The 19,871-nt window shown below is 44.9% G+C and overlaps 1 protein-coding gene across 5 annotated transcripts in view; it reads right to left on the reverse strand.

The window, feature by feature from the left end:
• Positions 1 to 19,871, reverse strand: part of DCAF4 (DDB1 and CUL4 associated factor 4) — a 40,659-nt gene that overhangs the window by 14,440 nt on the left and 6,348 nt on the right. For all 5 annotated transcript variants that reach the window (XM_088471340.1, XM_088471342.1, XM_088471341.1 and 2 more), the window contains exons 4-11: positions 15,971 to 16,125; positions 10,298 to 10,380; positions 9,321 to 9,423; positions 8,723 to 8,866; positions 7,598 to 7,647; positions 7,364 to 7,452; positions 6,905 to 7,003; positions 5,086 to 5,183 (exon numbers count right to left, since the gene is read on the reverse strand). In XM_088471340.1, the coding sequence (XP_088327466.1) occupies positions 5,086 to 5,183; positions 6,905 to 7,003; positions 7,364 to 7,452; positions 7,598 to 7,647; positions 8,723 to 8,866; positions 9,321 to 9,423; positions 10,298 to 10,380; positions 15,971 to 16,125 (821 nt within the window). The remainder of the gene's footprint in view (positions 1 to 5,085; positions 5,184 to 6,904; positions 7,004 to 7,363; positions 7,453 to 7,597; positions 7,648 to 8,722; positions 8,867 to 9,320; positions 9,424 to 10,297; positions 10,381 to 15,970; positions 16,126 to 19,871) is intronic.

Genomic DNA, 19,871 nt, shown 5'->3' on the forward strand with positions numbered 1-19,871 from the left:
GCCAGTTCGTTACCAAGCTCAAACAGGCGAAGTTAAAAAAAAACAAACACACACGACAAGAAAGAAGAACCCATGCTCTCTAAACCATTCTCTCACAGAGGAAGGAAATATCGTGCGCATGCGTGAGACCCGCTACGACCGACAGCGCCGGTCGTAGCGGGTCTCGATCCATAGGAGGCGAGCTGTCGATGTTGATTGACAGCTCGCCCCATTTGGAAGGCGGGCCGGGGGGGTGGCAGCCCAAGCGGAGGCGTTCTCATGGGAACGCCTTCCGTTTGGGGGAGGCCCCACTGACATCACTAGTGATGTCAGTGGAGAGCTTCCGGCTCAGACAGAGCCAGAAGCTCTCCGGGGCTTACGACAAGGGAGACCCTACCCTAGGGTCTCGTCGTAAGCCCCGATGGTCGCGATGGTCTCTGACCATCGCGACCATCACCGGAGTGGTCATTAGGCTGTGGGTGCTAACCCACAGCCTAACGACCGCAACAGAGGCAGGCGGTCAGGATGCAAGCAGCCGCCCAGTTTCTGAGTGACCGCTTGCATCCTCCGACCGCCTCTGAATGAGGCCCTAAGTATTTGGGACTTTATTGCACGGAAATCTTTATTCCAGTGCAACAGAATCAGCTGCTGCAATGGTCTGGAGTGAAACTGGGCGTATTCCACCATACTGAAGGTGGATACCATCGACCCCAGCACTCTCATAGCTGACTAGACAGATATCCTTCTGTTGTGAAGCAATTTGCGTATCCACAACTGCAGGGCCACAATCTTATCCTTCGGTAGATATATTCTCTGCGCTACGGAGTCCAAGCTTGCCCCCAAGTGACACATCTGCTGTCCCGGGAAAGGTGACAATTTTTTCCAGTTTATGATCCAGCCGTGACTGATCAGACAGGACACTGTCAGACTCAAATGATCCTACAACTGCCGCGGAGACAGTCCTAGCAGCAGAAGATCATCCAAGTAAGGCAAGATCCTGGAGCCCGAGACATGCCATCATTACCGCCATCACCTTGGTAAACACCCGGGGAGCCGTGGACAGGCCAAAAGCCAGAGCCTGAAAGCGCTCGCCACCTACTGCAAATCGCAGAAATTGTTGATGGGGCCAGGTGATTGGTATATGGGAGGTGTGCGTCCTGTATATTTAAGAACACCATATAATCCCCCTGCTCCATTGCCAATACGATCGACCACAATGTTTCCATACAAAACCTGGGTGCTTGAACAAATTTATTGAGCCCCTTTAAGTTCAGAATAGGATGGTAGGACCCGTTCGGTTTCTGAACCGAAAACAGATTGGAATAAAAACCTCTCTGCAATTGATTCTCTGGCACCGGGAAAATAACTCCCGAAGTCAGCAGGGATTGTATTGCCTGTTGAAGGGTCAAGGCCCTTACAGAATCCTCCTCCGGACCTCTGCTAAATTTTTTTTGAGGAGGACCTCTCCAGAATGTCAGAACGTACCCCTGGGAGACCACTCCCCGAACCCAGGCATCTGTTGTCGTGAGATGCTAGGCTTCTGAAAACCGAAGAAGTCGGCCCCCACCCGTCCCATCAGGCCACTGGTTTATCCTGGGCTCTGGAAACTGGACACTTGTTCTGCCAGGGTTTTCTAGATCCCGTTCGTTTGGACGAAATACATTTTGCTGAGGGCTGACCTCTGGCCTTACACTGTGGCCTAAAAACCCGAAAGGACCACAGTCTGGGCTTAGCCAGACCTGCTGAAGGCAGGCCAGCAGCTTTAGATGCGGCCACCATAGCCACAATTTTGTCCAATTCTGCCCCAAAAATAATACCTTCCGTAATTGAAGGGATTCTAGGGCATTTTTGGATCCCGCATCTGCCTTCCAGTCTTTCAACAACAGGACTCTGCGTGCGACCACCGAAACCGCTGATGCTTTGGAAGAAAGTATACCAGCGTCTAAAGCCGCATCTCCCAGATAAGACGCAGATTCCTTCACAAAGGAAATAATCTCCAGCTGTTCCTTAGATGCATCTGGCAAAGACTCTGCAAATGTTTTCATCCAATCTTCAATGGCCTTGGAGACCCAAGCTGTAGCCATAGCTGGACGAGTGGCCATTCCTGATACCGAAAAGATTGCTTTAAGACAACCTTCCAGCCTTCTATCCATGGCATCTTCAAGTGAGGATGCAGATGGAATAGGTAGCGTGGTACTCTTCACCAGTTGTGCCACATGCGCAACAGATGGCGGAATTTCCCATTTTGCACATTCATCTGACGGAAAAGGGTACAAGGCCGCCATCCGTTTTGAATGATGGATTTTCCTACCTGGACAAACCCATGCTTCCCCCATAAGCTCAGACAAATGTTGATTTGGAGAACTCCGCCTTGACCACCTTCTGGCATTTAAACACTGGCGCCTTTTTACGTGGAGGCTCCCCTTCCTCAATATTCAGCACCGATTTGACTGCCCTAATCAAAAAGGGGACGTCAGCAACTGAAAAGTGATCATCTTCTTCGGAGATAGACTCCTGAGAAGAATCATGTACCTCCTCCTCCTCTGAGGATGTACTTGCCCGGCCTGTATGAGAAGCCGAACGCCGTCTGGTCTTTGGCTGCATTGGTCTGGCGGCCTGCAGCGGTTGCTGAAAAGCTGCTGAGGATGATGCCAAGCCTCGACCAGCACACATGTCCATCCATGATGGACACAGAGGGCATAACCATAGGGGGGTTTATCTGCTGAGGGTATCAGAAAAACTGGGGGTGCCGGGGCAACCAAATGCTCCGCCACTTGTGCCATAATCTGGGCAAAAGAAGCCCAGGGGGGTTCTGGTCCAGAGGCCAGTAAACTCAATTGTTGCGGGGACTGCCTAAAGCAGTTCCCTCACAATCCATTTTGTATAAAATCCTGTGGGGATAATCCTGCCTTGCAGGCCATACAGGATACCAGCCCAGGGGCTTCTGCCACCTGTCTTTCAGACTCCTTAGACATAATATTACTCTCTCTTCTATCAAGTTTCTGAGAACACGAGATTACTGATTCAACCCAAAAAAATTCCCACATCTGTAGTAGAGGGGTCAGGGGAGAAATACAGCAGTGATGGGTTACAAACTGACAGATATTCAGGCATAAAAGGCAGTAGCACACACAGTAATTCAAATCACATGCAATGCATAAAAACACCCTTGTGAGCATTTGCAATATTAAGCTCTTGTCACTACGAACAGCCCTAGGCTTAGTAGGATAGAGAGCACTGTAAAAACCTGTTCAATACAGGGAGACTGATCCAGCCTCCTGAGTGTGCAGCAACTGAGAGCACCTGAGAGTGTTCTGAGGCTGACTCATAGGGGAGGCTGGGAGGAGCAATCCAGCACCCTGTGAACATCAAGCTGGGCCAGCGTGTGGGTCTGGGGAGGGGCCACCGGAGAAAGCAAAACCTTCCCTATGCTGCTTGGACCCAACCGGCAAACTAACATGGCCGCCGCCAACTAACCCCCGGCTTGTCAGGACATCTGTCCCTTCCTGGTGGTCTAGTGCGGAAGACAGCCTGTTCTACCTCCTCACTGCAGCGTGCCCCCGGCCAGTCTCCACCGCCGGAGGCCGGACCGCCACGTGGTCCTGCATCCCCTTGTCCCAGTTGCAGTACAGGGCCCAGTGCCCCTACCGAAATCACTGGCTCGACACCAGTGTTGCGGCGCAGGAAGGGGTAGGTGTAGCGGACGACCGGTGCGTCTCACATCAGACACTTGGCTGCTCTTAGTCAGCGCAGGCCACCCGCCCCGTTGGAGAGTAAAATGTATTTATTTATTTCCCCTTCTTTTAACTCGTCTGCGTGACAGTCCCACTGTCTATGTGGTGTACACACCAATCAGGAAACAATTGGCTACCTATGGCCGGGGTATATGAAGGAGGGACCCGGTGCATCCTGGGAGCAGAGAGCTCGTTTTAACTGTTTGGTGACGGGATCTTATACCCCAACGTATCAGCTGTGGACCCCATAGAAATACTTACTACAGGAGCATTGAAAGCCAATACAACAAGATTCGCTGTGGAAGAGTGAATACCCACTAGCAGTGCCAAGCACTTTTACTTATTTAGAACTAATACTTTGTGGTAACCGTGTGCACATAGGATAGAGGTAACCAACAATCCATAAACCCTTTTCCCCTTTGGAATTAAGTACCCCCTTATGACAACATAAGGTATGGGTTTAAACATCAGTAGTAGGTTTCATAATTTTCACAATTAAAAGATATTTACACAAACAAGTGTCATACTGGATATTGGAGTAACTATCAAATAAAGGTCTGGTGATCGGGATGGTCTGTTGGGAGATTGTAAAGTGCTCTTTAGAAAGAGCAACCAGTCCTTCGTTGTATATGACAAATTGCTGTATATCTGTACACTGGTGCCCTCAGTAACTATTGAGGACAACTTGAATCTATTCTATTCGTACTTTCTGTATAGACGGCTAGTCATTCCTGTTTGGCTCCTATGTGGTGGTGTGTGTGTGTGTGTGGTGTGTGGTGTGTGTGTGTTGAACCAAGCCACAAAAAAAAATATACAAAGGGGAAGTGTAGCCAGATAAAAAGATGACTGCTTAAATATTTTAAAACAATATATTTAAAAGTACATGTGAAATGAGTATTATACAAGTAGTATACACCTTCATTAAAAAAAAAAAAAAAAAAAACAAACACTAAAAAGACAATAGTAGAACACTGGACTCGTACAGTATTAACTATAATTACGGTAAAGGTCAATAAGCAGTTAGGTACCATCCTGAAATTTTAATAAGTGGCAATTATAAAAGAATACTACCGAGGTAATGTGTATTGCGAGCCAAACCTGCAAATACAGCCACATAAAATCATATCCACCATTAAGGTCACTGGCAAATATTGCTAATCAAATATGGATATACACTCATACAGATGGCTCCATCTATATTTACAGTATGGATATAAAGAAGCCTTCCATAATATATAAGAAAAAATAGGCGGCACTCTAAGGAACATGGATTCAGCAAGTAAATTTGTCATTAGGAGGGAACGTCCACTTTACGGCAAGTGCAAATTTACCAACAACATTTTTTAACAAACCGTAACGAATAGGGAAATACCTCTGTGGCAAATTGCTGGGCCAAAACATCACTGTTGGTTCTGAAAGTCTTCCGCACATCTGTAACAGTATTCATTACCAGGATCTGGTTACTCAGCCCTTCAAGAGTGGAAAGAAAGTGTGAGAAGCTGCAGATATAATCAGAGGGGTTAGCTAGTTTAGGATAAAAAAGGGAATGTGTATATGTAAATTATAATTATATATGCAAGTTATATGAAAAAAAAAAAAAAAAAGCTCCTGGAATAATAGGGTTTACACTGTTTTGAAAAACTTTTGGCAGCAAGGGTTAATAATCCTAGGCAAAAGGTGAATAGAGATCCTTGATTATACCTATGCAAGCGAGTGTACAGAAGTGAAATGACCTTGCATGCGCACATGGGTGACAAGACAGTGACTCTATTAGATCTTGTTCCTGAAGGAAAACAGACACCAAGCTTACAGGTCTGTAGTAAGTAGATGAAGACTAGAAGTTTGCATGTACGGATGAATGAGATGTATATTTGGTAATACGCAGTAGAACAAAGGTACAGATATGTCCTCATACACCTCTCCTTTTTGCACGAGACAACTGTTACAATTCCTGTATTTTGCATCTTAGTACACACAGTGTAGTCGTTTTTTGTCACAAAGGAATTGGTATAAAAATCACAGATTGCCTAGAAACATGGCAAGGGTCATTTCTATTGGACAGGTCTTTTGGGGTTTTTACAGACTGCATAAGTTTTGCTTCCATTTTGCACCTTAGTTCACATATAGCAAAGGTGGGCAAAACACGGTCCACAATTGGCCCACAAGACGGGATGTCGGCACTCGGGAATCCAGATGCTGCCATCCCCACAGGGCTAGGATACAGACAGCTGTTGGTCAGTATCCTAACCCTCCCCCTCTTCGCAGATTAAGCATAACGATGCATGGCATGGGTAACTGGTATCAGCTATGTCTTGCCTTTTTACTCTAGGTTGTGTACTTTTTACTTTTGTGTCTTCATTATAATGTACTAGGGGCCTGATTAATTACGGATCGCAACTGCGATTATGTGCACAGACGGCAGATTGTTGCATTCTGCGCATGCATCGCAGTGAGCAAAGGTCTCACTGCGATCACAGACTACGCAGAACCATCGCAGAGTGATTGACAGGAAGTGAGCATTTTGGGGTGGTCGGGAAAAAAACAGGCGTGTCAGTGCGTTTAAATGGCAGTTACAGGGGCGTGCATAAATTAACCACTGCGATGGCATACGCAGATTGAGCTCCCACTATGTGCAACGAGGTTAGCAATTTCTGAGTAAGGTCTGACCTTGTGCAATTGTGCGTGAGGCCAATGGTACTCGATGTTACCGATGGTTTTGCTGTCTTGCTAAGTATTATGGATGCAAGTAAGAGGAAGTGGGCGTCCTTTTGTTGAGCTGCGACTGCATAGCTACTGCAAACATTAGCATATTTTTGCAGTGGACCTGCATGCGTAATCGCAGCTGCGATCGCAACAGCGATCCGTAGTGAATCAAGCCCTAAGTACTTAAAATAAGTAGTTTAGTGCAGCTAAGTCGCAAAGTCTGTTGCACACTAAACGGGCCCATTTGGCGAGATTGCAATATAGAGGGTATATTCATTAAAGTCCGTGTTTTTAGAAGTGGAGATGTTGCCCATAGCAACCAATCAGATTCTACATAACATTTCTCTTGCACCTTCTAGAAGATAACAACTAGAAATTGAATTGGTTGCTAAGGGCAACATCTCCACTTCTAAAAACCCACACTTTAGTAAATATACCCCTATGTGTATGTGGATATCTGTAGGCCTTCAACTCTTAATGGTCACAACCTGCTGCGTAGCTGCACTCCAAGCGAGGGTTTAAGTTCCATGCACATGACCATGCATTGGAAACTCGGACGTTGTAGAGCATTTCAGGATGGTTATCATCTAAAAAACAAACAAACAAAAAGTTACTTATGGTAAAAGTTGTGCCTGATCTGAAAAATTGTGGCAGTGATCGCAGAACACAAACGCTGGATTTACAGTACATCTCCCTCTCAGTGCAGCCCCGGCAGGATCTTGCTTCTGAGAATGACATTTACATGACAGACTCAAAGCTCTGCTCAGGATATATACAGAACACTGGGTGACCTTATTGACTCAGAAGTGGAGATGACAATTCGTACGAAAAAAAAAAAAAAAAAGTCAGGAGATATATATATATCACATACATATATATCACATACATATACACACACAAATCTTTACCAAGATGCCAATCACATACATGCAGTAATGATACTGTACCGTCATAGTCTGTATCCAGGTTCTTAAACAGACATGCTGGAATAAGACTGACACAGCCTGGGATCTCCGCTTTCCCAAGAAGACAAACACTGAATGACCATTAAGGATTTAACTTATGTACTGATGAATTCTATTTAAAAAGTGTCTTGCTGCAGATTTAAAGTAAAAAAAAATAAAAAAAATATATATGGTTTAAACATGGATAACGCAAAAGCCTCCTTATAAAAAGGATACAGGACATGAGAGTCAGGCGCAGTCAGCGAAGCCCAACATGCAGCCACCACCTTTAGAGGTAAAAACAAAAGGCAATCAAATGGACAGTGGCTCCTAAAGACAGAATATCACAGATAGCCAAAATATTCAAATGTTGTATATTGAGCAGCATGGTCAGTGTAGACTGCCTCTCCCCATACTTGCGTGGATTTCCTCTGGGTACTCAAATCCCCCCCCCCCCCCCCCCAACTAGTCCAAAAGCATACAGGTATGTTAATTAGGTTTTGACAAAAGTGTGTGTGTGATGTAGTCAATTTACTTACCTACGATCGGGATGCCGGCAGTCAGAATCCTGACCCGTTGCCAGAATCCTGACAGCCGGCACACCAAAGTATAGCGTGTCGGGTTAGCTGTTCGCCACGGGGTGGGGGGGAGGTTAGGGACTAAGGGGGGAGAGTTAGGGTTAAGATGCCAGAAGGGAGGGTTGGGATACTTGCCTAGCCAGTGGCTATTCTGAGCATCGGGATGCCGCTGTTGGTCTTTTGACAGCCGCATCCCAACTGCCGGTCTCCCATACCCAACCCGGTAGGGAATCTAGCCAGTAAGCTAAAATGTGGCAAGGATTGATGTGAATGGCCAAAAATCCACTATAAACACAGTGCAGAATGTTAGTGCTTTACAGATGTGTCCGCATACATGCCAAGTCTCGTGAGATTCTGCTAGCACTGGGCGTCTTTTTTTTAGTCATTTTTCACCGAAAATACGTCTAAGTTGCAATGTGATGAGACTTAAGGTGCATACACACACGATTTTTTGAACGATTATCGATAACTATATCGTTTATCATTCACTTTCTGAGTTCAAATGATGAACAATTATCGTTCATGCGCGTTCACGTTTGTAGTTCAGTCAGACTGACCAACTCAACAATTTTCAGTAAGGGAATATGCAAAAATAGTTTGTAGTTAAAAAAAAAAATAGTTCATTACATTTAGTAAATGAACGATTTTCGTTCGTTTTTCCCTTGAAAAAAATGAACAAAAATAGTTTACTAAATCATTGTGTGTGTGTGTGTGTGTGTGTGTGTGTGTGTGTATGCATGCAGCTTTAGAAATGAAAACTGCTGAATGGAGACAAATGATTTACCTTTTGATTTGTGAAATATGGATTATCATGACTCTCCACTGTTGGCATATCTTTCCACAAGCCATTAAGAGTCAGAAGACCGTATTTACAGAAACCATTCTCCACATCATTCACAGCAAATAGTGTTTTGCATGCCGAATCTGCCTGGAAAACAATGAGCAAAAACAATACAGCATAGTAGGGGATGCGGTCATAACACAGACCGCTGGGATTCCGGCATTCAGAAAGCTGGCACCGGAATCCAACACCTGTCAGAATCCAGGGGCCGGCGTCCTGAAGGTAAGTAGCTGGGTTAGGCACTAGGGGGAGGGTTAGGTTTAGGGTGCCTGGAGGGTAAGGTTATGTTTAGGCAACCAGGAGGGAGGGTCAAGAGAGGGGGAACGTTAGGGTACGACCGGTGTCGATATCCTAACCCTGTGGGAATGCTGGAGTTAGGATTCTGACCCCTGGGATTCAGAGCACCGGCATCCCGAACCCAACCCCAGTGACCTTGCTGACAAACGTTAAATTGGACGCTTCTACGACTTAGGGCACATTAGTTCCTCAGGGTTAAACTTTCATACAGTGCTACAATAAATTGCCAATGTCGTAGTCTTACCAGAATGAACTCAAACCTGTGCGTGCCAGCACCAACAGGCTCTGGGCTATCAATATACACCTCCTTCTTCTGCATACAATTCACTTTCAGCTCATGGACACGTCTATAGAAGGAGCATAAAAACCAAGGAGGGGGATAAGTCATAGGCAGGAATATCTGCTTACAAAATTGGTAAAAATAATTTATATACAGCATATTATTGGTCAGCCGGCACCGCCGATATTATATTTTCTGGTACTTTTCTAAAACAATGGGTGTTCCAGATGCAGGAACATTATCTTGTAGAAGTCATTTTCCATAGAATGGCAATTTGTGGGCTACCGGATACAATAAAACTGTAAACAGCACAGACCCATGGCAAATCACAGAACAGTCCTCTGCATTGTGGGTGGGTGACATGCATTTCATGGGTCTAATGGGTTCCTGGTTAATGGGTAGGCTCAAAGAGCCGTCCTGCCCAGTGCGACTAGGAGATGGATGCAATATAAATATCAGCTACCGCTTATTGAACAGTGCCCCCTTGTGGCTCCAACCAAGTAGTTCAAGGAAGAGTTTTTGCTTGGTTCAACTATAAAATGAAAATATATGCAATGGATAGTGCATAAAACATAAAACTTATTAAACCGACTCTATTGGGAATTTGCAATTTAGTCAGTGAAAAACCATGCATGAATGAGCAACACTGTACAATTGAACATCTGTGGGTGTACAAACATAGCTTATTAACAGAGGTTTTGTATATACACTGTAGAATTAGTCTTCTCCGTAAACAGGAAGTGTGTATGTTTCTATAAATTCATAAAGTATTCAATAAGACAAACGTGATTAGGTTCTCAGGGGGATAGAAGACCTACAGGGAGGTCCTGTGGTTAATCAATACTTTGAAAGGAGATCGATACAACATCTGTATGTAGTAAGGTAGGTAAGGATTGTTACGTTTAAAGCCAGAAAGAACAAACAAAAACACTTATAATCACCTGCAATAAGTTGTAAAAGGCATCAGTCCAAGTTGTCGTCTCCACACCAGCATTGAGGCGTTTAATCCATGTCTACTGGATTTCTGCATGAAAATGCCAAACAAGCTTTTTTTTAAACTTTTCATCTTAAAAAAAAAAAAAAAAAAAAAAATCGCGCAAACGACCCCCCCCCCATTGCAAGTGCCAAGTTCAATCAATGAGGCTTTGATAGGGTGAATCAGACATTGCCAGTACATTAACAGTTTCAGATTTAAGGGCCCATTTATCAACGAGTTTTATCATATGCAACGAGTTTTGAAACTTGTGTAAAATAATGGTGCTCCAGCCAATCAGCTTCTGTCATCTATTTGAAAATACAGCTGATTGGCTGGAGCACCATTTGTCATACACAATCAGTTTTAAAACTCGTTACACGTTGATAAATGGGCCCCTTAATACAGTAGTCTTAAATTTTAGTCGATCGATCTAATCTAAGATTGTATGCACTATGTTTTATTGATGCAAGTCTTTTTTTTTTTTAATGGAGTTTTCACAAAACCAACACTCAATACAAACTAACAATAATAATTGCATATTTCAGTAAAAAATATATACATCATCATATCAAATAAGGGTATATTTACACCGTAATATGGTACAGAAATATTCAGTATTTTAAATAACCCTAACATGTCTTCAAATTTTAAACATCATCTCGACTTTATAAAAATGTTGCATATATTACAAACATATTTAATTGGTACCAATCAGTCCTAAACACAAAATATTCTAATACAATATCACAATTAGGACATCTATTCCACCATATTATTTAATACACACCCATATCCTACGGTAAACAAAACCTACTTTTATTATAGAAAAAAATATCATATTGTATATATAAAAAAAATATAATATAGCGTTCCCGCTAGGCTGTTTTAGCGGGGCGCGGCGCCCTGCCCTCCTTCTGGAGGGCAAAAAGCACCCTGCCCTCCAGGAGGAGGGCAAAAAGCGCCCTGCCCTAACAGCCTGCGGGAGCCGTTCTCACCCGCGGGACGCAGTGTCCCGCGGGTGGACAAACATGCGGTGACCCGGTCACCGCCGGAGAACAGACGCCGGGCGCATGCGCCCGGCATCTATTCTCCCTTTCTGCAGCGCTTGGGGGCTGCCCGGCATGTCCGTAAGCGCCAGGCACGCCCCCAAGTATGACGAAAAGGGGACGCGTCTTATAGACACGCCCCCTTTTCATAACCACACCCCCTATTCGGGCGCGCGCACAAGACTGTCCCCTCTAGCTCCGGCGCCCTGCCTGCCGCCGGAGCTAGAGGGAACACATATACTAATATATATATATATATAATAAAAGAGAGAAGAGGAGCTTCTCCCAAGCCTGCAGTAAATCATACAATCATTTAAACAATTGGCCATTACACTTCAGGAAGAGCATGACTGGACCTGTACCAACTACGGTCATATTTAAATTCAGCCTTTCGAGTTATATACAGATATTTCTCTTGTCTGGCAATGGTGCGAACCAGCGCCAGCCAAGCACGGAAGTCCGGACCCTGAGAGGCCAACCAATTGCGAGCTATACTGACTTTAGCTAAAGTACACAAGTTGATAACCAACTGCCTTTCATATTTATCAAAGAATGGTATCGTCCAGAACACCCAAACAGCATACCAACGGGGTGAGGAGAGGGGCTTGAATCCCAATATTGGAAAGAACCTGTATAACCCTGCGCCAAAATGTCTGAACTGTGGGACACTCCCAGAGTAAGTGCCAGGCCCCCAAATTTCACCAGCCTAGTTGGAGTTAGATAGACTCTATGCAAGATATATACCTGGATTTGCTGGAATCTCACGGGGGCAGTGGAGATTCGGGGATGCTCAAAGCCATATCCCAATCTCTGTAATCTATTAAGCCCACACCTGCCTCCCATTTTCCTTTAATATCAAGTAGCCTGGATTCATGTTGAAAAGACGACAGGTATGAATAAATAAAGGACAAAGACCTACGGGGACCCAATGAAGCGAGTACTGTCTTGATGGCAAAAGGCTGAATATCAGGCGGACTAGCACCAAACTTCACTGAGGGCATGCCACAGTTATCTGTAAAAATGAGTTTTCGGTAAGGAAAACTCCTCCTGTAATTGAATAAAAGATTTAAGTGTAGAGCCGTCATATAACTGACCCAGTGAGTTAATACCTTTGGTGCCCCACACTTATCTGAATTGAGTTCACTTGAGGTTAGACAATGCCCTGGAGTTCCATAAGGGTACATCAGGATCCAGTCCAGAAGAGTGCGTGATATTAATGGTAGCCCGCCAGACCTTGACAGCCTGTATTAGTATCTGAGGGAAGAGGTTTATTAACCCTGTCACTCAACAATACCTGTAAGGGTGTGTGACCAGGGGAGGCCTAGGACACCAACAGTGAGTGTAATGCATTAGGGGAGTTATCTTGAAGTCATTCTCTCACATACACTAGTTGTGTCGCGTAATAGTATAGTCGAAAATGAGGGAGCGCTAACCCACCGGCAGACTTGGGTCTCATCAGTATTTTAAGTCTAACTCGAGGTCATCTGTTCACCCATATCAAGGAAGATAGCATGTTGTCCAGTTTACAGAATAAACACTGGGGACTGTTGAAGTATATACACTATCTTAGGTTGTACTATCATCTTTATTAGGTTTATCCTGCCTGTAACCGTGAGGGGCAGCTTACTCCAAATTTTAATTTTGGCTTTTAGGTAGTCATATAGTGGATCCAGATTGAGGCTTATAAAGTCAAGCGGGGAGTTTGTAATGTAGACGCTCAAATATTTAAATTGGGATACCCATCGCAGGGGAAGAGGTATGGGAGGAAGTACAGGTGGTTGTCCTCCAAGAGGAAGAATATAGGATTTATTCCAATTAATTTTTAACCCAGAGTAAACACCAAATATATTAATAACCTGTAAAACTATAGGCATAGCCTCTATATAATTGGTTAAAAATAACATCAGATCATCGGCGTATAAAGCCACAGTATTGTTTCTGGTGCTTCTTAAAACCTACAATCTTAGGGTGTGACCTTAATACACAAGCAAGAGGCTCAATTGCCAATGCAAAAAGGGCCGGGGACAGTGAGCAGCCCTGCCTCGTGCCCCTTTCTAATAAGAAAGGAGAGGAGATAAATCCATTGACAGAGATCCTAGCAACTGGCCTATAGTATAATAACTGAACCCACCGCAAATACACTGGTCCAAAACCCATACATTTCATGACCTCCCACAGGAACGGCCACTCCACAGAATCAAAAGCCTTAGCTGCGTCCAAAGACACATTGACTGAGGAGGACTCATCCCCATAAGAGGCCTGAACATGAGTAAACAGGTGCCTCATTTATAGAAGTGGATTTGCCCGGCATAAAGCCGGATTGATCCGAGTGGACCAAAGAGGTGATGACCTAATTTAGTCTTAAAGACAGAATTTTGGCAAGAATTTTTATGTCCGTTGGTATCAGAGAAATAGGATGGTACGAGTCCGGGAACCTGGGGTCCTTATCTGGTTTTAATAATGCAATAATTAGGGCCTCTGACATGGATGGTGGAAGAGAATTCAATTCAAACAGGTCATTATATAGCTCTAATAGTTTAGGGACAAATACTTTAGCATGTTTTTTGAAGACCTCTAATGGGATACCATCGGTACCTGGCGCCTTACCCCCAGGGAAGGAATCAATGGCCCCCCCTACCTCCTCTGCAGTCAGTGGAGCATCAAGAAAGGCCCTAGCTTCTGAGGAAAGGCTTTGCAACTCAAATGATTTAATATATGCACGTAACTCTTCCAAATTACATGACAAATGGGATTTATAGACGTCCTTGTAGAATGATAGGAAAACATCAGCTATACCAGAGATAGACGTGACCACACCGCCATCCCCTCCCACAATCTCTGAAATGGTATTAACAGATCTGGTGGACTGGATCAATCTTGCTAGATAGCTACCTGGTTTATCAGCATACATGTAATGGGAATTAGCACGAAATTGGAGTTGACGATTAGTTCTATCTGTTAAGTGGGCAGACCAAGCCTCCTGAGCAGCCAACCATTTGATTCTAGAAACATCAAGCCCATCTTGTAAGAATTGCAGTTCAGAATTTCTACAAGTGCATTCCAACTTTACCTCCCTGTCCCTACAATATTTTTTTTATTTCGGCAACCCTTTTCAATAAAGTCCCTCTCGAAAGCTTTAAATGAATCCCAAATCATGTCAGACCTAGCAGACCCTATGTTGTCTCCAAAATAGCCCGACAATACTGCCTCAAGCTCAGACCCGGCCCCCATCTGCATCAACCAAGAGGGATGTAGCTTCCAGAATTTCTGTCCTCTCAGACCACTCTCCGTTGACACGGAGTTTGGATTTAGGTGGGCCGACACCCCTCTAGTCATGTATTCAATTTTACCTATCATGGGAACCAGATCGGATGAAACCAGTGCCATATCAATCCTTGAAAAAGTTATATGAGGAGAAACATCAGAATTGGTGTACTGCAGGGTGCTTTTTACGCCAGGCATCAATCCAACCTAAGCCCTCAATAAATCTTGTAAAGCTAGTGTCAGTCAACCCCTGATTAATGGGTGTCTGCCGCCACCTGTCCAAGCACCCGTTCATAATGTTGTTAAAGTACCCCAGGCATATAACATGAGTACTAGGGGAGTCAGCAATAAATCCAGTAACCAATTTAAGTACATCATAGCTAAACGGAGGAGGAATATAAGCAAGTCATTCATTTGCTGGAATAAATTAATATGAATTTACCGTTCGTTTGCTAGCATTGTCTACACCTCTCCAGTGGTCTGGTTGTAAAATTCTAACTTTTGCTTCACTCTTTAAACCAAAAAATGTATTTTAAAGTGGCAGTATCACCAGAGAGGGCGCTGGTGAGCAGCTGAGTCAGTGTAGAGCTGGAGGGATCCGCCCACACACAACAAAAGGGTGTGCGTTCCAGACCAAGGGCTGCCATATGACCAGAGCCCAGGTGAGGCTGCTGGTGGACACAGTCAGACAGTCCAGGTGGGGCTGCAGTCAGAGTGAAGCAGGCCAGGTGGTCAAGATTCATACCTGCAAGGAGGCAGGAAGAGCCCTATTCCTCGGACATGGTCCTTGGGAAACTGTGGCAGCCCAGAGGCTGAGAAAGCTATACCAGGCCAGGAGGCCAGTGTGCAGTCCTGCATGTGGCAGGGAGGACCACCAATCTCCAAGAGACTTTCATGCAGATTAACCGCTCTTATAGAGGGCTCAAGAAGTGAGCTAGTGCCCCGAGTGAGGACTAGGTTTGTTTATTATTTTCTGTTCATTTGGTTTCCCGATTTCCATTCTGGAGGTAAAGCACCATTTTCATTTATTATTTACTGGAATGCCATGTGTGGACTCTAATTCTGCACCTAAACATTGCACCACTGACGCCCATCTACCGAGCTAATTACCCCCAAATCATCACAATATACATAGAAATAATGATGGCACGTCTCAAAAAAGTTTTTATGTTGTATCTTCTACATACACCATCCCCTTACATATGAGAATTTCCCTAACCGTTCATTCACCATAGTTAGAGCCATCAATGAGTACAGCAAGGTCAACAAGATAGTCTGGTATAGCGGGCACCATACGCACTCCGGTATAAATACATTATTCCACTCACTTTCCTAGTTCTCTCTTCTTCCAGGAGCCGCCGTCTCTTCAGCTCCATTTCATTCTGCTGTATACCTTCTTTGGTCAGTGGGTTGCAGTTGTTGTGACCTGGGAGCAAGCGGAAGTACCGATTCTTTTCCGGATCAAAGTAAAACCCTGGGAGTTCTAGAGGAAATCCAAGAAAACACTATATTTTATTATTTTAAAGCACTGACCTACTACATGTGATTAACATACCCATTTATAACATTAGGAAACACTCCATGCACGTGGATCTTGAAAAAAAAAAGTTGTAAGACTCAATATTCTACAGGAAAGTTTGCAGAAAGGTCAGACAGGAAGTAATTGTAAGCCAATCCCGCGCCAAGTAAATCAGTGGGTGCCCAGGTTACTGCAGTCAGTTGCTCTCCACAATCATTAGTAAAACAAAATTCTACCTGCCCCACAGCAGAAAGCAACTTCATTTGAGATGCTTCTTGCAATCATCAATTAAGGTTCTATTTTGAGACCAATGTAAAATGACATCTATATAGGGTAATATTTTTACACTAAAGACATACGAGTACCATACTGTGTACAAATTCAGAGCCATGTGTATCAGCTGTAGACTCTTCGGTCAATGCCATATTTTAACTCTGCAGAAATGGCTGCACAAAATATTTTACACCAGTTTTAGTAATAGGTCAGGATATTCTGAAGGGAATCGGTATGATATCCCGGCTGCCACATGGCCGGGAGTGCGAATCCCGGCAGCAGCAGCACGACAAAACAGCAGAGCCTGGCAGCGGAAGCCCGACAGCCCTGGAAATCCCCATCGTGGTAAGGTAAGTATAAACTAATCTAACCTAACCCCCCTAACCCTCCTTAGGGGTGCCTAACCCTAACCGGAATTGGTATGAAATACCGCCGGCCGCATGGGCAGCGGCAGCCCGACAAGAGCAGAGTCTCGAGCAGCGGAAGCCCGACAGCACTGGAAATCCCGATCGTCCTCAGGTAAGTATATATATTAACCTAACTCCCCTAACCCTCCTTAGGGGGTGGCCTAACCCTAACTTCCCCCCCAAATGCCTAACCCTAATCCCCCCTCTAAGTGCCTAACCCAAACCACCCCCTTCCCCGCTGCCTAAACCTAAGTCCCCCGGGGGGGGTGCCTATCCCTAAGTCCCCCCCGGGGGTGCCTAACCCTAAGTCCCCCCCTAGCCTAAACCTAACCCTCCCGGGGGGGGGGGGTGCATAACCCCAAGTCCCCCCCTGGGAGCCCTAAACCTAACCCTCCCCCCCCCCCCCCTTGCGGATGTCCGCTCGCGGCGCCCGGCATAACTACGATCGTGATGCCGGGCGCCGGTCTCCCGGCATCGGGGAAATGCGGGCGTCTACATCTAGACGCCCGGCATTTCACCCTTGCCAGGATATGGCAGTAAGGAAGCCGGCATTTAGGCAGTCGGCTTCCCGTTTGCATACCCCCTAACCTCCCCCCTGTGCCTAACCCGAATACCCCCTGGGTGCCCTAAACCTAACCCTCCACCCCCCCGCGGCTGTCCGCTCGCAGTGCCCGGCATCCCTTCGATCGGGATGCCGGGCGCCGGTCTCCCGGCGTCGGGGAAATGACAGGCGTCTAGATATCGGTCACTTATCCCATGCCGGGATAAAGCAGTCAGGAAACTGGCAGTCGACTTCCCGATTGTATACCTTCTGAAGGTGGTTTTAGAGTAGTTCTTAGCCCAGTTAAGCTCGATTGAAGTGCCCCTGTTGCCTCCACACAAATAATGTAGTCAGTCATAAATTTGAGTTTTGGCGCACTGGCTGTAGCAATATAAGGTTCTGTGTAAGGGAAATGTAATTTTCTGCATACTGCACCAATGAGGAAGGCTGGTTCAAACTTATGTAACACCCCCTATGACAGCAAGCAGAGTGACACAGTGCTGTGTGTGCTCTGTTAGTGAAGAGAGGAACAGAGTGACACAGCCCTGTGTAAAGTTGTCCTGTCAGAGAAAGAGGGGTGGTGTGATACAGTGTTGTGTGTGCTTTGTCAGTGAAGAAGGGTGGAGTGATACAGCTCTGTGTGATTTGTCTCCTCAATTTGCATGGGAGTAAATGACAATCAGCAATTTGCTCCCAAACACCGAAAAAAAAAAAAAAGGACGAAAGCTGTTAAACAGATTTAACCAACTTGCCTGAACAACCTTTTTCATGTTTCCTGGCGAATGGGAGCAAATTGCTAATGGTCATTAGCTCCCATACATTACATTACCGGATTTTCATTCCAACCAACCAACTAGTTGGATGGTTGGAGGAAAGTTGGTCTGGTGTATGGACAGCTTCAGAGAAAGGGGTGGAGTAAAAACACAGCTGTGATGGTTGTTTGCAGTCATTTAGAACAACGGGGGAGGGGAGGGGTTCAACCAGGGTTCCCGGAAGGGGCACCCTGTATTGTTAGAAGGAGAGTCACCCCCAATTATATTGTGAGGGTGAATTACTACATAAAGGGGAAGATTTATCAAATATTGGAGAGAAAGTACAAGCTTCTAACTGTTATTTGACAGGGTTTGCTAGAAAAATGTGTTAGAAGCTGATTGGTTGGTACTTTATTTTCAAGGCTTCATACATCTCCCCCAAAGCAGGGGTAAAATAATCATTTAATAAAGAAGATACTTTGTAACAGAGGTGGTTTGGTGCCCAACTAACTATTTGCACTGCAAAACCAGGCCGTACAATAAAACACTGGTGTAAAGCCTGCATGAGCTGGAACCCTTTAGTCAATAATTGTCCACAGCATTAAACTGGCCAGGGCAGAGGAATGCATCAGCGAGGTGAGCTGTCTACTCATACCAGCTACATTAAACTACTAATTAAATCTTCCATTAATACTGCTTGCAGGTACCAACGGCTCAGGTAAGAAATGGAGAAAGTTGGAATGTATTATGCAATGCAGCTAATACCATACTAGTAATTAGAAGCAAGAAAAAACTAGGAGATAAGAAAACAAGGATGGAGCCAAACATTGCAATCTCAAAAGGTCATTGAGGATTTGCTAGTTATTTGCTACCAAGATTCATAGTAAGTACACTAGTGGCCACTTTATTAAGTACACCTTTCTAGTACTGGGCAAGAAACCCCCAATCACTTTGCTACTAGAACAGCCTGAATTCTTTGTTACATTGAGATTCTGGTCCATGTTGACATGATAGCTTTACGCAGTTGCTGCAGGTTTGCCCATTCATCCTGCAAATACACCCCAAAAGTGCTCTTTTGAAAATACATCTTATTGAATTTTTAGGGACAACAAGGGTACAGAAATATAAGAAGGGGGAACAGATCACAAAAAAACACCTTATAAAGACAGGAGCAGGAATTCGAACAGAATGAGACATCCAAGGATGTGATTGGAAATACAAGTTGTAAGGATGGAGAAAAAGGTAGGAGAGACAGGGAGGTTAGTACGGGAAGAGAAGGATGAGATGTGAACTAAAGGCTAAACCTTGGCAGCATACAAAACATACAAAGGGAGATGTACTGATATGAGGCAAAGTGGTGTATCCAGCAGTACCAAACTCTAGAACATTTATCGGATTGGTCATAAATTGTGCTGGTGACTGATTCCAAACTATGATTTTGCCACACTTTGTTAATGAGGGTGGTGATTGATGGGGGAGAGGATCCTTTTAATGAGCCACAATCAAATAACAGGTATTAACTGGGCAGAATGGAAGGACACAGGGAGTGCACGGAGGATTATTGAGAAGGAAAGGCAAGGGGGCATGCGATTATCTGTAACCTGAGCAATGAGGTTGTGGATCTCATGCCATAAACTCACAATGGCACAGGTCCACAAAGCATTGGACATAGTGCTGGTTTGGCTGACCCCCCCTTCAAAAGCGGTCAGAAACGTTTGGGAAAAATGGAGTGAAGCC

The sequence above is a fragment of the Taudactylus pleione genome, unplaced genomic scaffold (genome assembly GCF_031769625.1).
Source record: "Taudactylus pleione unplaced genomic scaffold, aTauple2 ptg000113l, whole genome shotgun sequence".
In the NCBI taxonomy this organism is placed as follows: Eukaryota; Metazoa; Chordata; class Amphibia; order Anura; family Myobatrachidae; genus Taudactylus; species Taudactylus pleione.